General features: G+C 36.2%; 1 protein-coding gene across 1 annotated transcript in view; it reads left to right on the top strand.

Annotated features, from left to right (window-relative positions):
- CPNE3 (copine 3) overlaps positions 1-17397 on the top strand; it is a 34294-nt gene extending 16897 nt beyond the window's left edge. Inside the window, exons 4-16 of the mRNA XM_080639701.1 lie at positions 371-445; positions 904-975; positions 1767-1850; positions 3499-3588; positions 6854-6952; positions 7577-7663; positions 8285-8344; positions 9080-9213; positions 9669-9723; positions 9822-9873; positions 10467-10600; positions 12556-12792; positions 14334-17397. Coding sequence (XP_080495827.1) covers positions 371-445; positions 904-975; positions 1767-1850; positions 3499-3588; positions 6854-6952; positions 7577-7663; positions 8285-8344; positions 9080-9213; positions 9669-9723; positions 9822-9873; positions 10467-10600; positions 12556-12792; positions 14334-14453 — 1299 coding nt within the window. The 3' untranslated portion in view covers positions 14454-17397. The remainder of the gene's footprint in view (positions 1-370; positions 446-903; positions 976-1766; positions 1851-3498; positions 3589-6853; positions 6953-7576; positions 7664-8284; positions 8345-9079; positions 9214-9668; positions 9724-9821; positions 9874-10466; positions 10601-12555; positions 12793-14333) is intronic.
- The last annotated feature ends 1021 nt before the right edge of the window (positions 17398-18418 follow it).

Below are 18418 nucleotides of genomic sequence, written 5' to 3'. Positions count from 1 at the left end.
ATGTGGCTTTCATGTGTTTGAATCGTATGTATGAAAAACTTAAGAATGGTTTGAGATTGAAACTTAAGGTATTTGTCCATTATGTGTATCATGTTACTAGAAGACATTTGATTGCATACTGCTGCTGAAACTCTGTGTGTGTTCACCTGCACATGTATTTTAAAGTTTTGAAATGTATTGAGTATTAACTATTTATTTATAGAAAATCATGGAAAGTAAATGCCATGCTGTCATCTTCGTGATAAAAGAGAAATTAATAAAGGAAAATACCTCACTATCTGATTTCGTTCCTTTGAAAATCTATTAAATTGTGCTACTGATACATTTAATTGTGCTACTAATGCTTGATACACAAATTTTGTCTTGGCAGATAGTTTCTAGCAGGACTCTAACAAAACCATTAGTACTCAAAAATGGCAGACCTGCTGGAAGAGGCAGTATTATGGTAAGACAATCTGTTCGGTATTTATCCTTAAATGTTTTGGTGTTTGGTTTTTTTGTTTGGGTTTTTTTGAGTTAGTGTTTTGAACAGAGTATGTGTAACCGACAGTGCTGTAAAAAATATCTTAACGCTTTCTATTTATTTATTTTTTCTCCTCCACTAATATTTCTTTGTCATCCAGATGAGCAACAACCTGCCTTCTACATCTCTAGGTCTCATTGCATCCATAAAATAATTAGCGCATCCAGTGTGCGACTGTTTGGGCAATATCTTTAATTGTCAGTATCAGCATCTAGTGAATCCCAATATCAGATCAAATTGTTCTTCCCTCCCCAGACTTCATTTTTTAATGTTTCTTTTGTGAACAAGCTTGATTTATTTTACTGGACCTGTTGTGAATATGAGAAAACTATGTAGTTCCTGAATACAAAATGAGGATTTAATTTTGTTTGCCTTTCTAGATTACAGCAGAAGAAGTGAAGGACAACAGGGTGGTTGTATTGGAAGTAGAAGCAAGGAAACTGGACAACAAGGTATTTAAGCCATTGCTGTTTCTTAGTAAAATCAGAATCTTGTCAAAACAGGAAACATTAAAATGTTTGGGTTTTTTTGTTTTGTTTTGTTTCCTGAAACAAATCATTAAGACTCTTCTTATGCTAATAAATTGAAGAAAGATGGTTTCACAGTAAGTTTATTAACTGTTTTGAAATGAACTATAATATATTTCTAAAAAAGCCAAGTGCATTTCAGGAATAGCTGTGAACAGCATGCTTCCATTTAAATGTAAATATTTATATTTAATCATAATGATAAGGGAGTTTGGTATGCTGATTGGGTTGAATAGGTGTATAAATGATTCCCTGCTATCTCTCTGAAATAACTGGACAAGAGTACACTTGGAGTGTATAAATCTGTTACGTAAATGTTTTTGGGCTGGCTAAAATGACTCTATTTAGAAAGACTTTTAAAAACAAAATTAATAATGACAAATATGTTATTTTTCCCAGTTGATTTAACGATACTTTTTTGAACTGGATTAAATCCTTAGTTTTCTAACTAATAAGTATTATGATGGATAGTATAAATATTCTTTTGCTTGAGTTGTCAAGTATCTAGTATATGAACACTACAGAACTTTTATCCTAAATTGACAGATGTTCCCTGGTATATTTCCTCTTTCATCAGACTTGCATTTCTTCATCTAAAGCTTTTGTTCCATGAACACTTAGTTTACTTTTTGTTAATCTAAGTGTGCTTTAACTGGCCTTTAATAGCATTCATGCCACAGGCTGTTCTGGGGTAATTACATGTTCTTTAAATACAGGATTTTTTTGGAAAGTCAGATCCTTATCTGGAATTCCACAAGCAGACAGGAGATGGAAACTGGGTCATGGTTCACAGAACAGAGGTAGGATATTTTCAGTCAACAATTTAGAGATTAAGCTTATTTGATTTTTATCATGTCACAGCACTAGAGGTACAGTGCCTTACAAAAAGAAGAGAATGGTCTGGTAGTTGACACACAGACTGGTTAGAAATGACCTCAGATCTTCCACTGATTTTATGATAGAACAGGAAGTCTACCTTACTCTGTTTCTGATTTATGCCATCCTGTTTTAAAGGAAAATAGTAAAAAAACCCAAACAAACAAACAAACAAAAGAAACCCACAAAAAAAGCAACCACGAAAAAACAAACCCTACCACAAAACTTTCTGCAGTCTAAAAGAAAACAAATGTTTTGAAAAGGTACTGTGTACTCACACAGGGACATTTGTCCGAGTGCTGCTCTAAGGGTAAAAGTTGGGCATTCCTGTGACTGTGCTGTTCTTAGGTGAGTGTCACCTAGCTGTACCATTTAGTAATGAAAGTAATTATACCACATGGTTGCATAGCAAGGGCAAGACAAGGATAATGCTGACTGAGGGAAAGCGTGCTTGAGCAACAGCAGCCTTCTACCTTGGAGGAAGTGCAGAGGTGCCATGGCAGCAACTGACAAAGCAGGTTCAAAATGTCTCACTGTAGTGGAAGCCCAGACCCTAGTCACAACTGAGGTACTGTGTGCATTTGAAGTAGTGACCGTGTTAATTTTGAAGCATGGATGTCGAAGAAATATAAATCCTTTTTGTGTCAGATCTATAAACTTGTTTCTCTTCTGTGTAAATTACATCTTTCCCATGAGGATCTCAGTCATCTTCAGTTTTAGATAAAACCCAAATTTGCTGTTCCAGCCTAGAACTGGCTGGAGGATTAGTTCTTTATGTTACAGATTTTAAAAACTTTTTATGTTACTAACCATTATTTACTCTTTTTATTTTCAAAAGAGCTATTTCTTTCCTTGCACTCATACAGTGCTGGAAATGTAAGTATTATTAGGTATCATTAATTAAGTATTTCTTGTTGCATGTAGTTTCTTGTGCTTTATAAGATCGTGATTTGGTGTGTATTGGGCATATTACAGATATTTTCCAGTTGACAAATTCTGAAGATCATTCAGTATTATTCTTAAATGTCATGTTTTTAGTGTTCAGTTTGAGATCTTTTATCCTCATGTACTGTTTCTGCTTAACTATGCCATGAATTTCTTGAGGGAGTATTTCCATAAGCAGCATTTCAGAATAAATAGAAGCTGCAGTGAATTGTAATCTCTAGAGCGTTGATGTATTCAGAATTTCCAATGTAATCTTTTTCCACTTTCTTTGGTAAGCCACGCTTTCATATATGTTTGTGTTTGTGTGTATTATGAAAAAAAAGGCAATATTTATATAAATACTAATTTTTGCAGTGTAGTATCTGAATCATATAATAGATCACAATGCAGTCTAGAAAAATATGGAGCTGAAAGGTACTATCTCTTTTGGACAATGATATTGCTTGTTTAGAATGTTATGTTTGTTTATATATTCTACATGCTAGGATTTGGATTGCAGGAAGTGATTGACAGCATCATTAGTGAACTGGTTTTGCTTACAAAAATCATGGCATGAAGGTATGACCCATTACAATGACTACGTTCCACTCTTGGGAACAATACTATTCTGGCTTTTTTTATAAACAGGTTATTAAGAACAACCTGAATCCAGTTTGGAGACCCTTTAAAATCTCTCTCAATTCTCTGTGTTACAGTGACATGGATAAGTCGATCAAGGTAATGTATATGAAATGTGTGTATGAATTAATGCATTAAAAAATGAGAGTATGTAATAATAAATGGAAGATGTGTTATTCTAGTTATTGCCTCTATTTCAAATTGAATTGAAAGTATTAGGTTTCTTACTCTTATTTGAAATTCACAAAGATACATGCATGTTTTAGGGGCAAAAAATGTATCTCACATTTGTGATTCGTTGTCTGGTAGATTATGGTCTTTGAAAGTCTGAGAAAACAGTTAAACACAAGTAGCTTTGGAAGACCTGGTTCAGTTTCTTATTTGGATCATAGTTTTAGGGTTGCATCAGCCAGTATCAGTGGTGTTAAGACACTGTGTAGTGAAAGATGTGTGGTAAAGGCTAGAATATGCTTTGGTCTATGTTATAGATCTTATAGCACTTTGTTGCTGGTTCAACAGGTAACACTAATGAAATTTTTAATATACTACCTGGTACAATTAATTACGCTAAATATGCCAGCTGAGATAACAGATGTGGACCAAATATGCCTTGTAGAACTGAGCCTTATGTCAGAAAGTCACCAAACCTGTGAAGTGCCAGTTCTATCAGGTCTGGTCTTTAACTCTTTGTATTTTCAGATTTTATCTTGAATAAGTTATGTTTAACTTCTGAGTGTTTTTTCTTCAGGAATTCCCTTTAAGTGTGGAATTGAAACTAAGCAACCCATCAAAAGGCCATTTATAATCTATTATGAACATATTAGAAACGTGATATTTTAGCATTTAAGAAAAAAAAAAGCCAACAAACAAATGACTAAACCACTGTACTTGCAATTTTTCCTCTGGGTAGGAAAAATGAAAGCATGATCTGCATGTGACAGATAGGTATTAGTCACATGACTTGAGGCAGCCCTGGAATATGCTTAGCAGCCACAGGGATCTAAGTGTTATAAGCACTTGTATAGATTTAAACACATAATTATAGAGCAGACTAATGAACAACTTTAGAATCCTGCTCCCCAAACAGTTAATGTGTTTTTCCTTTCTCATTCCTTTCTGCTTCCCTTTTCCCCAAAACAGCTGTAATAGCTTTCTTCTCCATATACTGTAAATATATTTATCTTTTTCAGTAAACAGCCGTACTAAAACTATAGACCATTGATTAAATTATATCTATTAAGATGGAGTAATTATCAGTTCTGTCATCATTTTAATTGAGTCTGTTCATTGGAATCCTACCTCAGAAGTGTAGGTTTATTTCCAGAGGAAATAGATTTTACTTGGAGTTGTTACAGAGTTGCAGGCAGACAGTAGGATTATGTCTTAATTTATAAATCCAGGAGCTGTTACTTCAAACATAAAAATGCAGGAAGAATTGTATTATAATGTTGAAGGTTTAAACCATACTTTTTAATACTTTTATATGTGCACAGTTGCATACGTAATGGGCTATTTGTCATAGTAAGTAAACCTACCAACTTTTTCATAACGAGTGGCTTGGTTTGTGTATCCCCAGCAATGCACAAACCAAGTTGTTTCTTTATCTTATGTATTTATTGCTATATTCCATCAGAGTGTGTTTGCAGTCAGTGAAGTTTTTCCATGTTGAAAATGTGAGCCTTTCATCTGGAGCAAGAATGCCTAGTTCTGCTGGGTCAAATATATACGCAGTCTTATCACCTGGTTCCCTAGTGCTTTTGTATGTCCAGGAGGAGCATACATGGAACAAAAGAAACACTTCTGTCTTGCTTGGATAAGCACTGAAAATTGGCTTAGATGAGTTGCATATATCAAGCAAGACATGCTTTGATCCGTTTAAAAGAAAAGATAACTAACTGTGCCAACTGTGAGCAGGTATCATAACTGTTGCATCAGGAAATGTCTTCAGTTTTAAATTTCAGGTACTGAAGAACTTGGCTGAGTATTTGATTGGCTTAATTTATGGCATTCAAAAGAATTTATGTAGCATCTGCCATGAATATTAGTCTTTTGGTTCTGTAGCTGTTTGTATGAGATTTAAGTTGCTATTCACTGCATGTGCATGCATTTATTTATTAGTGCATTCAAAATGTAGGAGTAGTGCAAACTGCAACGCAGAGGCATGAGGCATGTTCTGCACAGCATAGAACTCGCAATCTACACATCATACTTTGTGTTTCAACATTCCTGTTTGTATTCAGAGAGTTAATTCCTCTCAGAAGCTCAAGTGTATGTTGAAGTTGTTTGTTTTACTTTATTATTCCTAAATGAAGTGGCCAAGTAATCAACTGAATTGCTTCTTTAATATAATGTATGATTTTTTTCAGTCTGGAAAGACGGACATGAAAATATCTGTTCATTTCAAGCCCTGTGTATTCAGAAAAGGTTTTCTTGAAGCTTGTTTTGATTCCATTCTAACGGAGAATTCCTACTTTAACTCTTGGCTTGTTATTTTTATAATTTATAATTATTTTTACTAAGTTACTTTATTTTTTTTTCTTGTTATTTGATTAGCTAGCATGTCTGCATTGCTAAACTGAAATAAAATATCAGAAGTGGATGGAACTAGCATATGCTATTATAAATAAATACTCAGCTTTTTATCTGGAAAGGCAGATTGGCCACATTTGTAAGTTAAACTTTTAAAAAACAGAAATTGAGGATGCTGTAAATAAATAGTGGTAGAATGATTGTCACTCAAACTGATAGGTTCTTAGGAAATAAAAAAGATTTCACTTGTTCTGCCTTCTTTGGTGGGTTGGGGTGTTAAAAGATGTTAAAAAAACTCAAGTCTTGTTTCTAGATTTATGGCTGAACCTTCATATACTTCTGAATTCTGAGCTATCTTTAATGAATATAAAAGTGTTAATAAAACTCTTGTGATTGCTGAATAACTGGTTCACTAATTTTTTGGCTGGATGCTCAGAGATAGCTAAATTTCCTTAATACCTCTGAAAAATTAAGTCTCTTAATCCATGATTTCAGTAGGAAAAAACTACATTATTCTCTTGCTGTTCCAACACCCTCACACTCCCAAAACATAGTTCAGTATAATTGATGTTATTTGCTCATTCAAGACCTGAAGCTGCTTAGTATTTTCGTCTCTCCATTGTTCCTGTGAAAGATCTGGTCTGAAATGTTATATTGTTTTGTATCATGCTTCATTCATAATTTTAGATGTAACTCTATGCAATTCTAAGAGTGCAATCTGGGAAAATCTCCATGATATTAAAGATTCAGGTTTGCCTGAAGAAATGCTACAGAAATGTTCGTTACTTTTTTAGGGCCATTTCTGTTACTAACACTGAATAGTGCTTCATTTTAGGTAGAGTGCTATGATTATGATAGTGATGGGTCTCATGATCTCATAGGAAGCTTTCAAACTACGATGTCAAAACTGAAGGAAGCATCCCGGTCCTCACCTGTAAGTCTTACGTAGTCTAGCTGTGTGCTTTTGATGAGCTGTTTTACTCATTTGGGAGCAAAACTTAACGTCACATGACTTGTGATACTGAAGTTGTCAGGCTGCACCTTAACAATGCTGCTGTAGTTGAGGCTAGCTCAGCATTTACATTACGCGTCCATTTACCTATATGATGGCAGGAGCTGCTTAACCTGGCTCAGTGTTGACTGCGCTAGTAGGTTAAGGTAATAGTTTAACTGATGAAGCCTCAACAACTGATTTTGGGAAGCTTAAATATATAGGTATTACTTCATATGTCAGTGCTACAGCTGCTTTGTTAAAGACATGGTGATTCAGGCAAAAATCAGGTTGGTTGTTAGTAGAATCCTCAGAGGGAAAATAGTACAATTTCTTTGGTTAAAATACAATTGTCTAAACAAACATATTTCTAAACTTTTTGGTAAGAGGGGATTTCTATCTTGATAATTGCATTCTTCTTGCTAATTTTGGGCAAGCTGGGTTTAATTTTTGATAGTCAGACTGCATTTTTAATACAAGCCCAAAGTATCTGTCGTAGAATGAAGAATTTTTGTTGCATAAATGATATTTATGGTGCTTATGTTGGATTTGTTTGTGTTCATACAGGTTGAATTTGAGTGTATCAATGAAAAGAAACGACAGAAGAAAAAAAACTATAAAAACTCTGGTATTGTGAGCGTTAAGCACTGTGAGGTCAGTGATGTATTCTGGTATTACTCTGTCTCTGAGTGTTCAGGCATAACAGCTGTCACCCGCTATGCTTTCACCCTCAAACTGTAAAATGTCTGAAAGTTCCAGACGCAGTAGGTATTTAAGGACTCTGATTCATATAAGGAGACAGATTGGCAGCTGAATCTTGTGTCTGTCCTCCTCTGTCCCCTCACTTTCTCATGAAGGTGCCATCTATATGGCAAAGATCACTTACTAATTTGTAAGGCCATTCCTGAACCCCTGCATTTTCCAACTCACCATTATATGGTGAATTAAAATCTGGTAAGTCTGTTATAATATGTTGGTTTATAAATAATAGAGCTTTTGGAGCTGCTTTGTTGTCTACCTGTAATTTTGTAAAAGGTCTAATTCTGATGCACTGATGGCCCACTCTGTAGATATCCTCACTGCAGTGGGTGGGTGAAATCTGTAGAGTAAAAGTAGTATATGGTAAAAGTATGTATCTGTAGATATCTGTAGAGTAAAAGTAGGGCTTTGCATGGGTAAAGATAACAAATCTACAATCTCAAAAGTTACTGCAATAATATTTATTGGTTTTCTCAAAAAAAAAAGTTAATTTCTATATTTAACTTCTATTTTTAGATCATAGTAGAGTGCACATTCCTCGATTACATCATGGGTGGGTGTCAGCTGAATTTCACAGTAAGTAAAATCATTTACATAGAGTAGCTTTTGAGTTTTAGAATGAATGGAAATATATAATTGATTGCCTGTGTGCCTGTGCTCTGCATTTTATTACCAGGGGTTTTTTTTGTGGGGGTTGTTTTGTTTTGTTCTGTAGCATGAAGGGGGAAGTCATTTTGCCAGAGTCCCATCTAGTGTGTTTAGAAAAAAATATTTTCATGGCATGAAGTTCTGAACTTGTAGTTATGTTTGTTAGAAACTAGCTGAGCTGTGTGGATGGAGCCCAAGGAGAACCAAATGCAGCTCAAATAGCAGTAAGATGTCTTCACCCTGGTGATACACTTCATTACCAAAGCAGAGAAGACCCACTGAGGTTGGAGAACTGTCTCTACGCTTCTTTGGTGTCTGTTGTACTTCCAAGAAGATGTGTATGGCAAGATAGAGGGTGAAGTTAGTTTAATAGCTATTGAAGAGCCACTGTGAATGGTAACTGAAAGTGAACACAGTGAAAACCTGACAGATGAAAGTCATTTCAGCCCTTCTGACAAATGCAAAGCTGCTGATGGTTTTGTGGAGGCATTAAGCATTAATATTCCAAGAAACCTGCATCTGAGTATTATGCCTATTAGATTTGTAGATGTCCTGGTAACTACTGTTTACAACCCTTTCATGATTTTCAGTTTGGCCTTGTGATTGATAAGAAAGATAATTTTGCCACTAACAGCAGTTTAATCTAAACATTGCATTTGACAGGTAGGGATAGATTTTACAGGCTCCAATGGAGACCCTCGCTCTCCAGACTCTTTGCATTACCTCAGCCCTAATGGAATTAATGAATACCTAACAGCCATCTGGTCTGTAGGACTGGTCATTCAGGATTATGATACGTAAGTTTTAGATTTTCATTTGAATAATTTTTAGATACGTATAGATTTTTATGGTAGCTTCTTAAACCAGTGTTGAAGGTGCTAGCAGATAGATTGGAATAAAGCTTCTGAGATGAAATGTCGAGCTAAAAAAGACTTCATAATCACTGCAGAATCACATAATCACAAGGAGAAGCTTGTGTTACAGCAGACAAACAGCAAGGCTTTGCATCTGTGATGCAAAAAGCAGTGTTGATTTAAATAAATGCTTGCATTTTTGCCGATTTGGTGTGAAACGCTGGTTTTGGTCCTAGAAACAATTACATGGCGCAACTTCCATTTAATTTTGCCTCTTAATGCTTAATAAACAGCATTTTTAATAGTCAAAAGTGGAACTGATTAGCTAAATCTACTGAACTATGACAGCTTTTAAAGGAAGGCATTAACTTCATTTTCTTTAAAATTGCCTTTTTTAGAGATAAGATGTTTCCAGCCTTTGGATTTGGTGCACAAATTCCTCCTTCGTTTCAGGTAATGGAATATGTAAATGCACTACATAAGAACTAAAAGCACTTATTTCAGGAGGAGATTGTATATACAGTCCTTGACCATGTCTTGTATATTTACAGGTGTCACATGAGTTCCCATTAAATTTTAACCCATCAAACCCATTCTGTAATGGTAAGTCTGAGTAAGTCTAAGGTGAAGGGGTAAAATCACATGGAAAGTGAACTGTGAGGCCTATTGTTCTAATTAAATAATGAGTTCAGTTCTGTAACAGGAAACAATTTTATAATTGTTTTCTTAGTTGCTACAATTAGCGTTTGGTCTCTCTTCTGTAATGATTTGTGAAAGAAGTGTTTTAAACAGGGTACAGTACAGGTAAACGGGAATGATTCTCTTATGTTGTCAAGCCAATTCATTCTGCTTCACTGTGGAGTGGAGTTGAATCTGATGCTGCTAGTGCCTGTTCAACGTGGCCTCACTGATTACACTGTTAACTGCCATGAGATACTAGATGAAGAGAACTGTTGCAAGCTGTAGAGTGTTGGCCTTTCTGTTCACATAGAGCCAAACATGCTAAGCAGGTGCATTAAGCATTGTTCAAGCTAAAGGCCTCCACTGCTTATAGAATCATTTACTTTTTTTCATCATGGTTTTAAATTTTCCTGTCATCACTTTAAATAACTGATACAGACAGTGTTTCAGGAAGATTGAGTGCTTCAAAATACCTGATATGAAAAAAATAAATGTGATCTATTTGTGTTCTGTAGGAGTCCAAGGCATCGTTGATGCATATCGGGCTTGTCTTCCTCAAGTGAGGTTATATGGACCAACAAATTTTTCTCCAATTATAAATCACGTGGCGAGATTTGCTGCTGCAGCTGCACAACAGCAAACAGCATCTGTAAGTTCCTTATGGTACTGTGTATATTTTTCTTACTTTTTTCTTTCCTTTCCAGTTAACATATACTATTTTTCTCTTTTAAGCTATATTTGTTTTGACAGATGGATATTTACCTTGTGAATTGATGTTTGGTACCCTTAAAAAGAGATAAAAATTAACTGATTTCTGCAGATTGTGTACAGTAATTCTCTCCAAAATTAACAAACTCTTCAGGGTTGAAATACCAACTTAAAAACATATGGAATCTTCATGGTATTTTGTATTCCAAGCTCTTGCAGTGCTAATCAGGTGTTAAAAGTCTAATTTAAGCCTTTGCATATAGGAAAATGACTTAACCTCAGCTAAGAAAATCACCTAGACCTTGTTTCACATCAGATAGCTGAGAGAGAGAATTAACTAAGACAACAAAGAAAAGGAGGATGTAGCTCCTGCCACCTAGGTGCCGACATAGATAATAAATTGTCTGTACTAGAAAGCTTTAGGTGCTGTATGTGGTGTGCCCTGCTCTTTATTAAAATTGTATATGTGAGTTGTTGATCATATTAAAAAATAGGAAATCTGAAGAGCAAGTCTTGAATATGAAATAATTTAAATAATAATCCATGCAAGTTCAGCAAATCTGAAGCTATATATATCCTAAATAATTAATAATAGCAGATACTGGTGTCTCAGACATCGTGTAAAGTCAGAAAATAAAATCAGCTGGTTTTGCATAGAAAAGTACATGTGGAAACCAATTTGGAAAAGAGCTATTGATTTTCATATGGCAGGAAATTTATAAGGTTTTGATAGTCTTTCAGTAGTAACTGTCATCAATATATAGAGTCATAGAATCATAGCATAGTTATACATATATATAGATACACACACACACATGGAAAGTAACAAAACCTCTTGTACATATTTTTTTTTTTCCCAGAGAGTGCAATATGCCTTGCAAGATATTTTTTTTTCTGTCTGAAAGGATGTATTGAATAAATTTTGCTGCCTTGCTATTTAATGTGTATTGTAGATATTTTGGGTTTGCTTTTGGGTTGTATTGTTGTTTTTTTTTTCTCCAGTATGAGGGAAGTATGAGAAGAGAGAAATAAATCCAGTGTGATATTCTATCATGCTGCTGGTCTTGGCCTTCTCTGGTCATGGTTGTTTTGTAGACGTTGTTGGAGGGGGGGAAATAGAGTGTTGGGGAGCAAGGAGAAAAGGTGATACCTGAACACAGCAGATAAGGGAAAACCAATTATTTTAGAAGCAGGTAAGTGAAGACAAGGAGCAAAGTTCTGAAGAGAAAGACTCCTGAGTATACCTTTGGAACTTGAATTTGTGCTGCCCAGCAATATCCTGAAATGAACCAAGTGAGAGAAGACCAGAAGTTCAGCAAGTGTTTTTATAGTTTCCGAGCTTTGTACTTCTAGCTTATTCTTCATATTCAATCCAGAACAGAGCCTGAGATGCCAACTTGTAGAAGCCCTGGCAGTATAGTGGAAGCAGGTCAAGTGATGCTTGAATAAATTGCCAAAGTACTGCAAGGTGGTCTCACATACCTTGATAATTAACTTCACAAAGCAGCTAGAAAACATCATTAAAGAAATTTGAAAATGGACATGCTGTTTTTCAGCATGAAAAAGATATGTTTTAATTTAAAAGAGTTCCAGGACTCTTTTGTTCATTCATTGTTAGGTGATGAAGAACAAGAGTGATACCACTGTTGGTTTTTTGGGAGGTGCTGTTTAAAGATGACTTCTTCTAAAAGATTGATTCTGTTGTCCTTATAAATTTCTTCAGACTGTACAGTTGAAGCTTGACCACAACTTAGATGTTTGCTTGTAAAATTCAGTGAGTGTATTGAACATGCTTAAAGTGACCAAATTATGTAGTCTGCGTGTTCATTTTTCTAAGTGTACATGCCTACCTGTTTTCTGGTTTTTGTCATAACATAGTGTTTATTGATTTGACAGCAATACTTTATACTCCTGATCATAACGGATGGTGTGATAACAGACCTTGATCAGACTCGAACTGCCATAGTTAATGCTTCAAAATTGCCCATGTCCATTATCATTGTTGGTGTTGGAGGAGCAGATTTTGATGCTATGGAGTTTCTTGATGGTGATGATGGAGTTCTTAGGTCCTCATCTGGAGAACCAGCTGTCAGAGACATTGTCCAATTTGTGCCATTCAGGAAATTCCAAAATGTAAGTAATCTTGGTGGAATGTTTAATAAATATGGTAGAGGTATGCGGGGTTTGCTAGGATAGCCTACATATAGTCCTAAGCTTTTTCAGAGTCTCTAAAATTAACTCTGAAGTCTAAAAAGAAAAAAGGACAAAAAACTTCAGCATCTGTAGAATTTTCAGTAGGTGAGCTAATGCATGTTCAAAAGATTCCATTCTGGTTTCAGCACTGCATTTCTGACAAGTTGCTGCAGAGGATGGAGATTTGTAAATCTCCCTCAAACTTGATTAAATATATGGATGTGTTTTTCATTTTGGAGGAAGAACATACTGTGGTTTTGTTCTTATGGTAGAGTGTTTTTATTGTGGATGCCCATTTGTAAATGTGGATTAGTCTTACGTTTTAGTGCAGTGCTAAAATTCAAGGCTAAATCAGGAAGGCTGTAATCAGTAGAAATTGTGTGTGGGCACAATAGTGGTGATGGGTTTGGTTTTCTTTAAAACAAGTATACCAAAAAAAGAGGCAGTGAAAGAATAGAGTTCTGATTTTTGCTGTAGAACCCAATAAGATATGTGCTGGCTAGTATATAGTCTGACTTTTAAATATGATATTGCTGGAAAAAAGTTGATATAAGAAAAACAAACAAACAAACAAACCCAAAGCAATAAAGAAAACCCAACAGAAAAAAGAACAAACCCCAAACCCAGAAACCTAATAAATAGAAAAAAAACACAAACAAAACCGAACAAAAAACCACAAACAAAAATCCAAACAAAAAGCAAAGAAAATTTCTTCAGGATGGGAGAGATTAATACTTTAATTTCCACCCTTATGTTCTAATTTTGTTTCTTAATATTAACCCTATTAATAATACTCTTTATACCTTCTTATTTTGCCTTTGTATTTTGTACTTTTACTTCTGATAGAAGTTTTGTTAGTGTCGGAGCAAATCATGCAAACTGAAAGGAGAAAGCAAAATCAATATAGAATATGATCACTGAATAATGCACCTGGATGTAGATTAACTAGGGTCAATATTCAGTATAAAATTACACATTAAAATGCTTTCAGTTTCTAGAAAAAGGGGTGCTTTTTTCCCCATGGGTACTTAGTCTTACAGTGAAAACATCTCTAGCAGAGCTCCTCTGGAGCAGTACAATTCCTGTGGGTGAGACATGGTGCAAAAGGTTGTGGATGATTAGACAAGCCCCTGAAGTGTCATCTAAGGAGACAGTGAAAGAATGTTTACATGGCTGAAGTTTGACATCTGCACTGTGTGTGCATTTTGTATGATAAAAGGTACCTTCAGACATGGCAGGCCTTTTGCACACCCAGCTTCTGTTACTTCAGTGGAGTAAGGCAGCCAGCTGCTTCCTAGTAATGGGAGTGAGACGGTGAGGATTTGAGAGAAGCTACCATCTGTCCCACAAGGGCACTGTGTAAAGTCCTCTATAAAATGTCAAACTTTAAATTGACCTAATAGAGGAGGTGCTTATTACCTGTCTTAGGATCTCTGTTAACAGTTGATGAAAACTGAAACTCTGTGTTCTTTTTTTGTAAGTCTCCAAAAGAAGCGCTGGCGCAGTGTGTCCTGGCGGAAGTCCCTCAGCAAGTAGTGAACTACTTCAGCACCTACAAATTGCAGCCTCCCAAGAATCCTGCTGCAAAGTCAATGGGCTGACCAGGGTTGCTGGGATTTTGTGCTGGCTTTACTTACTGAATCTGCAGCCTTTGGTTCTCCAGATACTTCTGTATACATGTATACACACACACTTCTGTGTGGTGACGTATGTTAGCTTTTGCCTGCAAATCGCTCTGCCAGGTGTGCCTTTTAAGGGCCAAACTTATAATTATGTGAATATTTGGTGTTGATTTGGGGAATGGGGCTTACATGGGTGCATTTTATTTTAAAAAATAAGAGTGGAAAAGAAGGGGTTAAATATGCAGAGGGAAGGGGGAAGTGGAACAGCTGCCTGTTTCAGGAATATGGCCTTGCTGATAAACATTTCTTGGGGATCAGCAGGGAGAGCTGCAGTTTCTCTGTGGTCATAAGACCAGTCAGAAACGAAGAAGAGGGTATATTCCCACCAAGCAGGTAACAGTTTGTACGTGCTTCAACAAATCTGAAATATTTCGGGCTTCTGTGTCTATTAAATTACATAACAAAACTTACAAGTTACATAACAAAATAAACAAGTACCAGAGGGCATAAAGGCCCTCCTTGCATGCCTACTTTATGCTTGCCACTTCAGTGCCTTTGGCCGGTGCCTGGGATTCAAGGCTGTGTGAACTTGAGCCAAACAAGTCATTAAAGTGCATGTTCTTTTCTAGTGTGCATTCTCTTAAGGTAGCACAAAAAGAACAAGGGTGAATCAAGGTAAACCTCAAACATCTGAGAAGAATGCTACTGGCCTTTGAGGACACTCAAAGTAAAAGTTGTAAGATGTATTTCAGTGTGTACTGTGCTGGAAAATAGGAACTCCAGATTTTGTTTTGGTTGGGGTTTTAGTTTGGTGTCCCTTCTCCCCAAGCCAGTTAGAACTATTGGTCTTTAAAGGGCTTTTTGTGAAGTGAGAATTCACTTTCTAGTTGATAAGTTTTGTCTGATTTATGACTGCATATTTTCAAGCAAAGGCAGTTCTTGAAAGTGCTAGCTATGTTGCTTTTGTCATATTTTGAATCATGCTGCTTTTTCGTGAGCCCACTAATGAAAAGTGGTTACAAAATCCCTTCTTCCCTCCCTGAAGGAAGACAAGAAAGTCTCTGAGCCCAAACTCTGTAATCATACTGTGTGTCTCTAGGGCAAACAATTCCTGGTTTATTTTCTTGACTTAACTTTTCCTCTTCAGCATTTATGTCAAGTGTAAATCATGTTGCATTTGCTTAGTGGACAGATTAAGCTTTCTTGTCTCCCAGCTGCAAACTGCTTCCTGAGCATCTCTTCTGATCCTGTCAGTGCATGTAACATATACAGATGTAAAGGTCTCATTTATCACTTCCAGAATGCCCATCTTGAACATGAATTTTGCTGTTTCACATTTGAAGTGGTTTAGACATCTGACTGATCCAATTTTGGATGGTCTAGCTGTAACATGAAGGAACAGGATGGACTAGCACTATATTTAGCATACTTGGGCATTCAAGATTACACCAGGTCATAGTGTATGTGACTTTGTATGTGACTTTTTTTAGTTGCTGGAGCTGCTCTGTATAGTTTAGGTAGTATTTTTTGTTTCATACATGTATAATCCTGTCAAAAATCTGAACTCACATTAACATTGGCTGAAAGATGTTTGCATTGAGATTATTTTACACATCCTGTAAAACATACCACATGTTCTGTAGGCAGTTGGCTAGTTATCAGTCATGAATGAGTATGTTACTCTCTACTCTGTTTTCCTTGATCGAAGGGGGTCCTAAATAGTTTCCGCAGTGGAATATTAAAGAAGAAATTTTGTTTCATATAAGCAAAGCTCTTTCTTATTTCTTAAATCTAATTCATGTGTTTATATAAAAATCTACAGTCATCTTTTTATCAGTGTACTGCAAATGTGCTACTACTTTATTCATAAATTATAATGAAGTGTCATGCCAGATATGCAACAGAACATACTAAGATCAACGAAGTAGTTACAATGAACCTAAATCGCACTGCTGCAAATAGGTATTGTATAATTTTGGAGCAGTAAATGTTTTCACAGCAACATGCTCCGTGTACAGAGGTAACTGGATGCGGTATTAGTGCTTTGTCTAGATTCATTGAAGTGGATGTGTACTGTTGATAGGAGTACAGGATAGTACTGAAGAACCCAGACCATTCTATGATTCCTCTGAGGTGTCTGCCAAAAATAAAATGCTGCATCTGAGTTCTGTTACTAATTCTAGTTTAAGTTGCTGTGGAAGTGCATTTAATCAAATTCAATTACGTTAATAGGTATTATTATACTAAATATCTATTGCATATAAAATAAAAGCTTTCATTTTGTCTCTATTCTGTATATAAATTATGAGTTTCTACAGTGGAGAATGCATTATCTCTTACTGGAAAAGTGAAAATTGCCCTCTTGTTCCTCAGGCTTAGGGAATTAAATAACATATCCACAATACCTACTTCTCCAAGTGCCTTATACTGTGTAAAAGAAAAGTGTTTCAGACCTGACAAGAGCAAGAACCCTTTTCCAGGTATAACCTCTTAGAGATGGACAGCTAATGCCTGCTGAAAAATTTGGAAGCTTCTGAGTTAGGCTAAAGCAGTATTCTGAGTCAAGGAAATGCAGCTGATTGTGAGTCGGGGGGGAGGGTAGTTGCTGTGTTTTGCCATTTTTTGTTCATTTTTACAAGTTAAAAATGCCTTAGTTGCTTGACAGTGATAAAGCAAAATACTGTCAGTTTTGTGAATGCGCTTGTAGGTCACTTGCACCACCTTGTGATCAAAATGATGTATAGCAGTCTTTGTAATCAGATGCTTTTTGCCATTTAGAGGTCATTATATATATATGTATGTACAGCAGAGAAATAACCTGTAATCAGACTTTTTTACTTTCCTATGTTTCAGTTCTGGTGAAGTTAACTGATTTACAATGCCTACATATTAAAAATATAACTTCAGTATACTGTTCTTCTGTTGTGCCTTTGTACTCAGCATTTTCTGTATCATGATAAATGCTGCTTTTGCAGTTCCTGTAATGAGTATTGCACAGGCTGAACAGCTCAGATTTATAACAAGTATTATGAGATGAGAGGAAAAATGCCTTTTCACTCAGTGGTTATGAATGTGCAGTGTGTATTTCATAAAGCATCTCATACTGGCTTTTAGTAAGAAAGTATTCTGAATATGGACAGTTTTAGCAGTGCCTGTTTCATGCTGGTTTGCCACGTGAGAGTTCTCTCATATATGCTGTTTAATACAGTTATTAATGGCTCTCCAAAATGTTTTTCAGAACAGCGTTTACCTTTTAAGTAGAAGGGCATGGAGATTTGGTTGTTTTTCATTTTCAAATACATTGTCCTATTCCGCCCTTCAGCTTCTTTACACTCAAGTGTAGTCAAGTTTGAGATGCTTTATTGGGAAACTGGGAGACATAGCATTGCAGCAGAGTGTGATGCCACACGCAGCCTGAGTGAGCTTTGGTACCTGCAAGGTGTGTTGTCGTGGTTTAAGCCAGTCGGCAAGTCAGCCACACAGTTTCTGCTCTCCCCCCTGGAGGGATGGGGAGGAGAATCAAAAGAACGTAACTCCCACGGGTTGAGATAAAAACAGTCCAGTAACTAAGGTATAACACAAATCACTACTGCTACCACCAAGAATAATAATAATAATAATAGAAATAACAAGGGAAGAGAATACGATACCACCCGCCGAAAAACAAGCCCAACAGAGCAGAGAGTGTGCCCTTCCAGGAAACTCCCAGTTACATCCCAGGGCATGACATGCTGTGGTATGGAATACCTCTTTGGCTAGTTTGGGTCAGGTGTCCTGTGCCTGCTTCCTCCCGGCTTCCCCTCCTCCTTGGCAGAGCATGAGACTCACAAAGTCCTTGGTCAGGCTAAACATTTGAGCAGTAACTAAAAACATCAGTGTTATCAGTGCTGTTCCCAGGTCGAAAGTCAAAACCGCAGCACTGCACCAGCTACTAAGAAGGAGAA

This window comes from Psittacula echo (assembly GCF_963264785.1).
Source record: "Psittacula echo genome assembly, contig: SUPER_2_unloc_1, whole genome shotgun sequence".
Lineage (NCBI taxonomy): Eukaryota > Metazoa > Chordata > Aves > Psittaciformes > Psittacidae > Psittacula > Psittacula echo.
The sequence above is the reverse complement of the archived record's forward strand: the minus strand, read 5'-3'. Positions and strand labels throughout refer to the sequence as shown.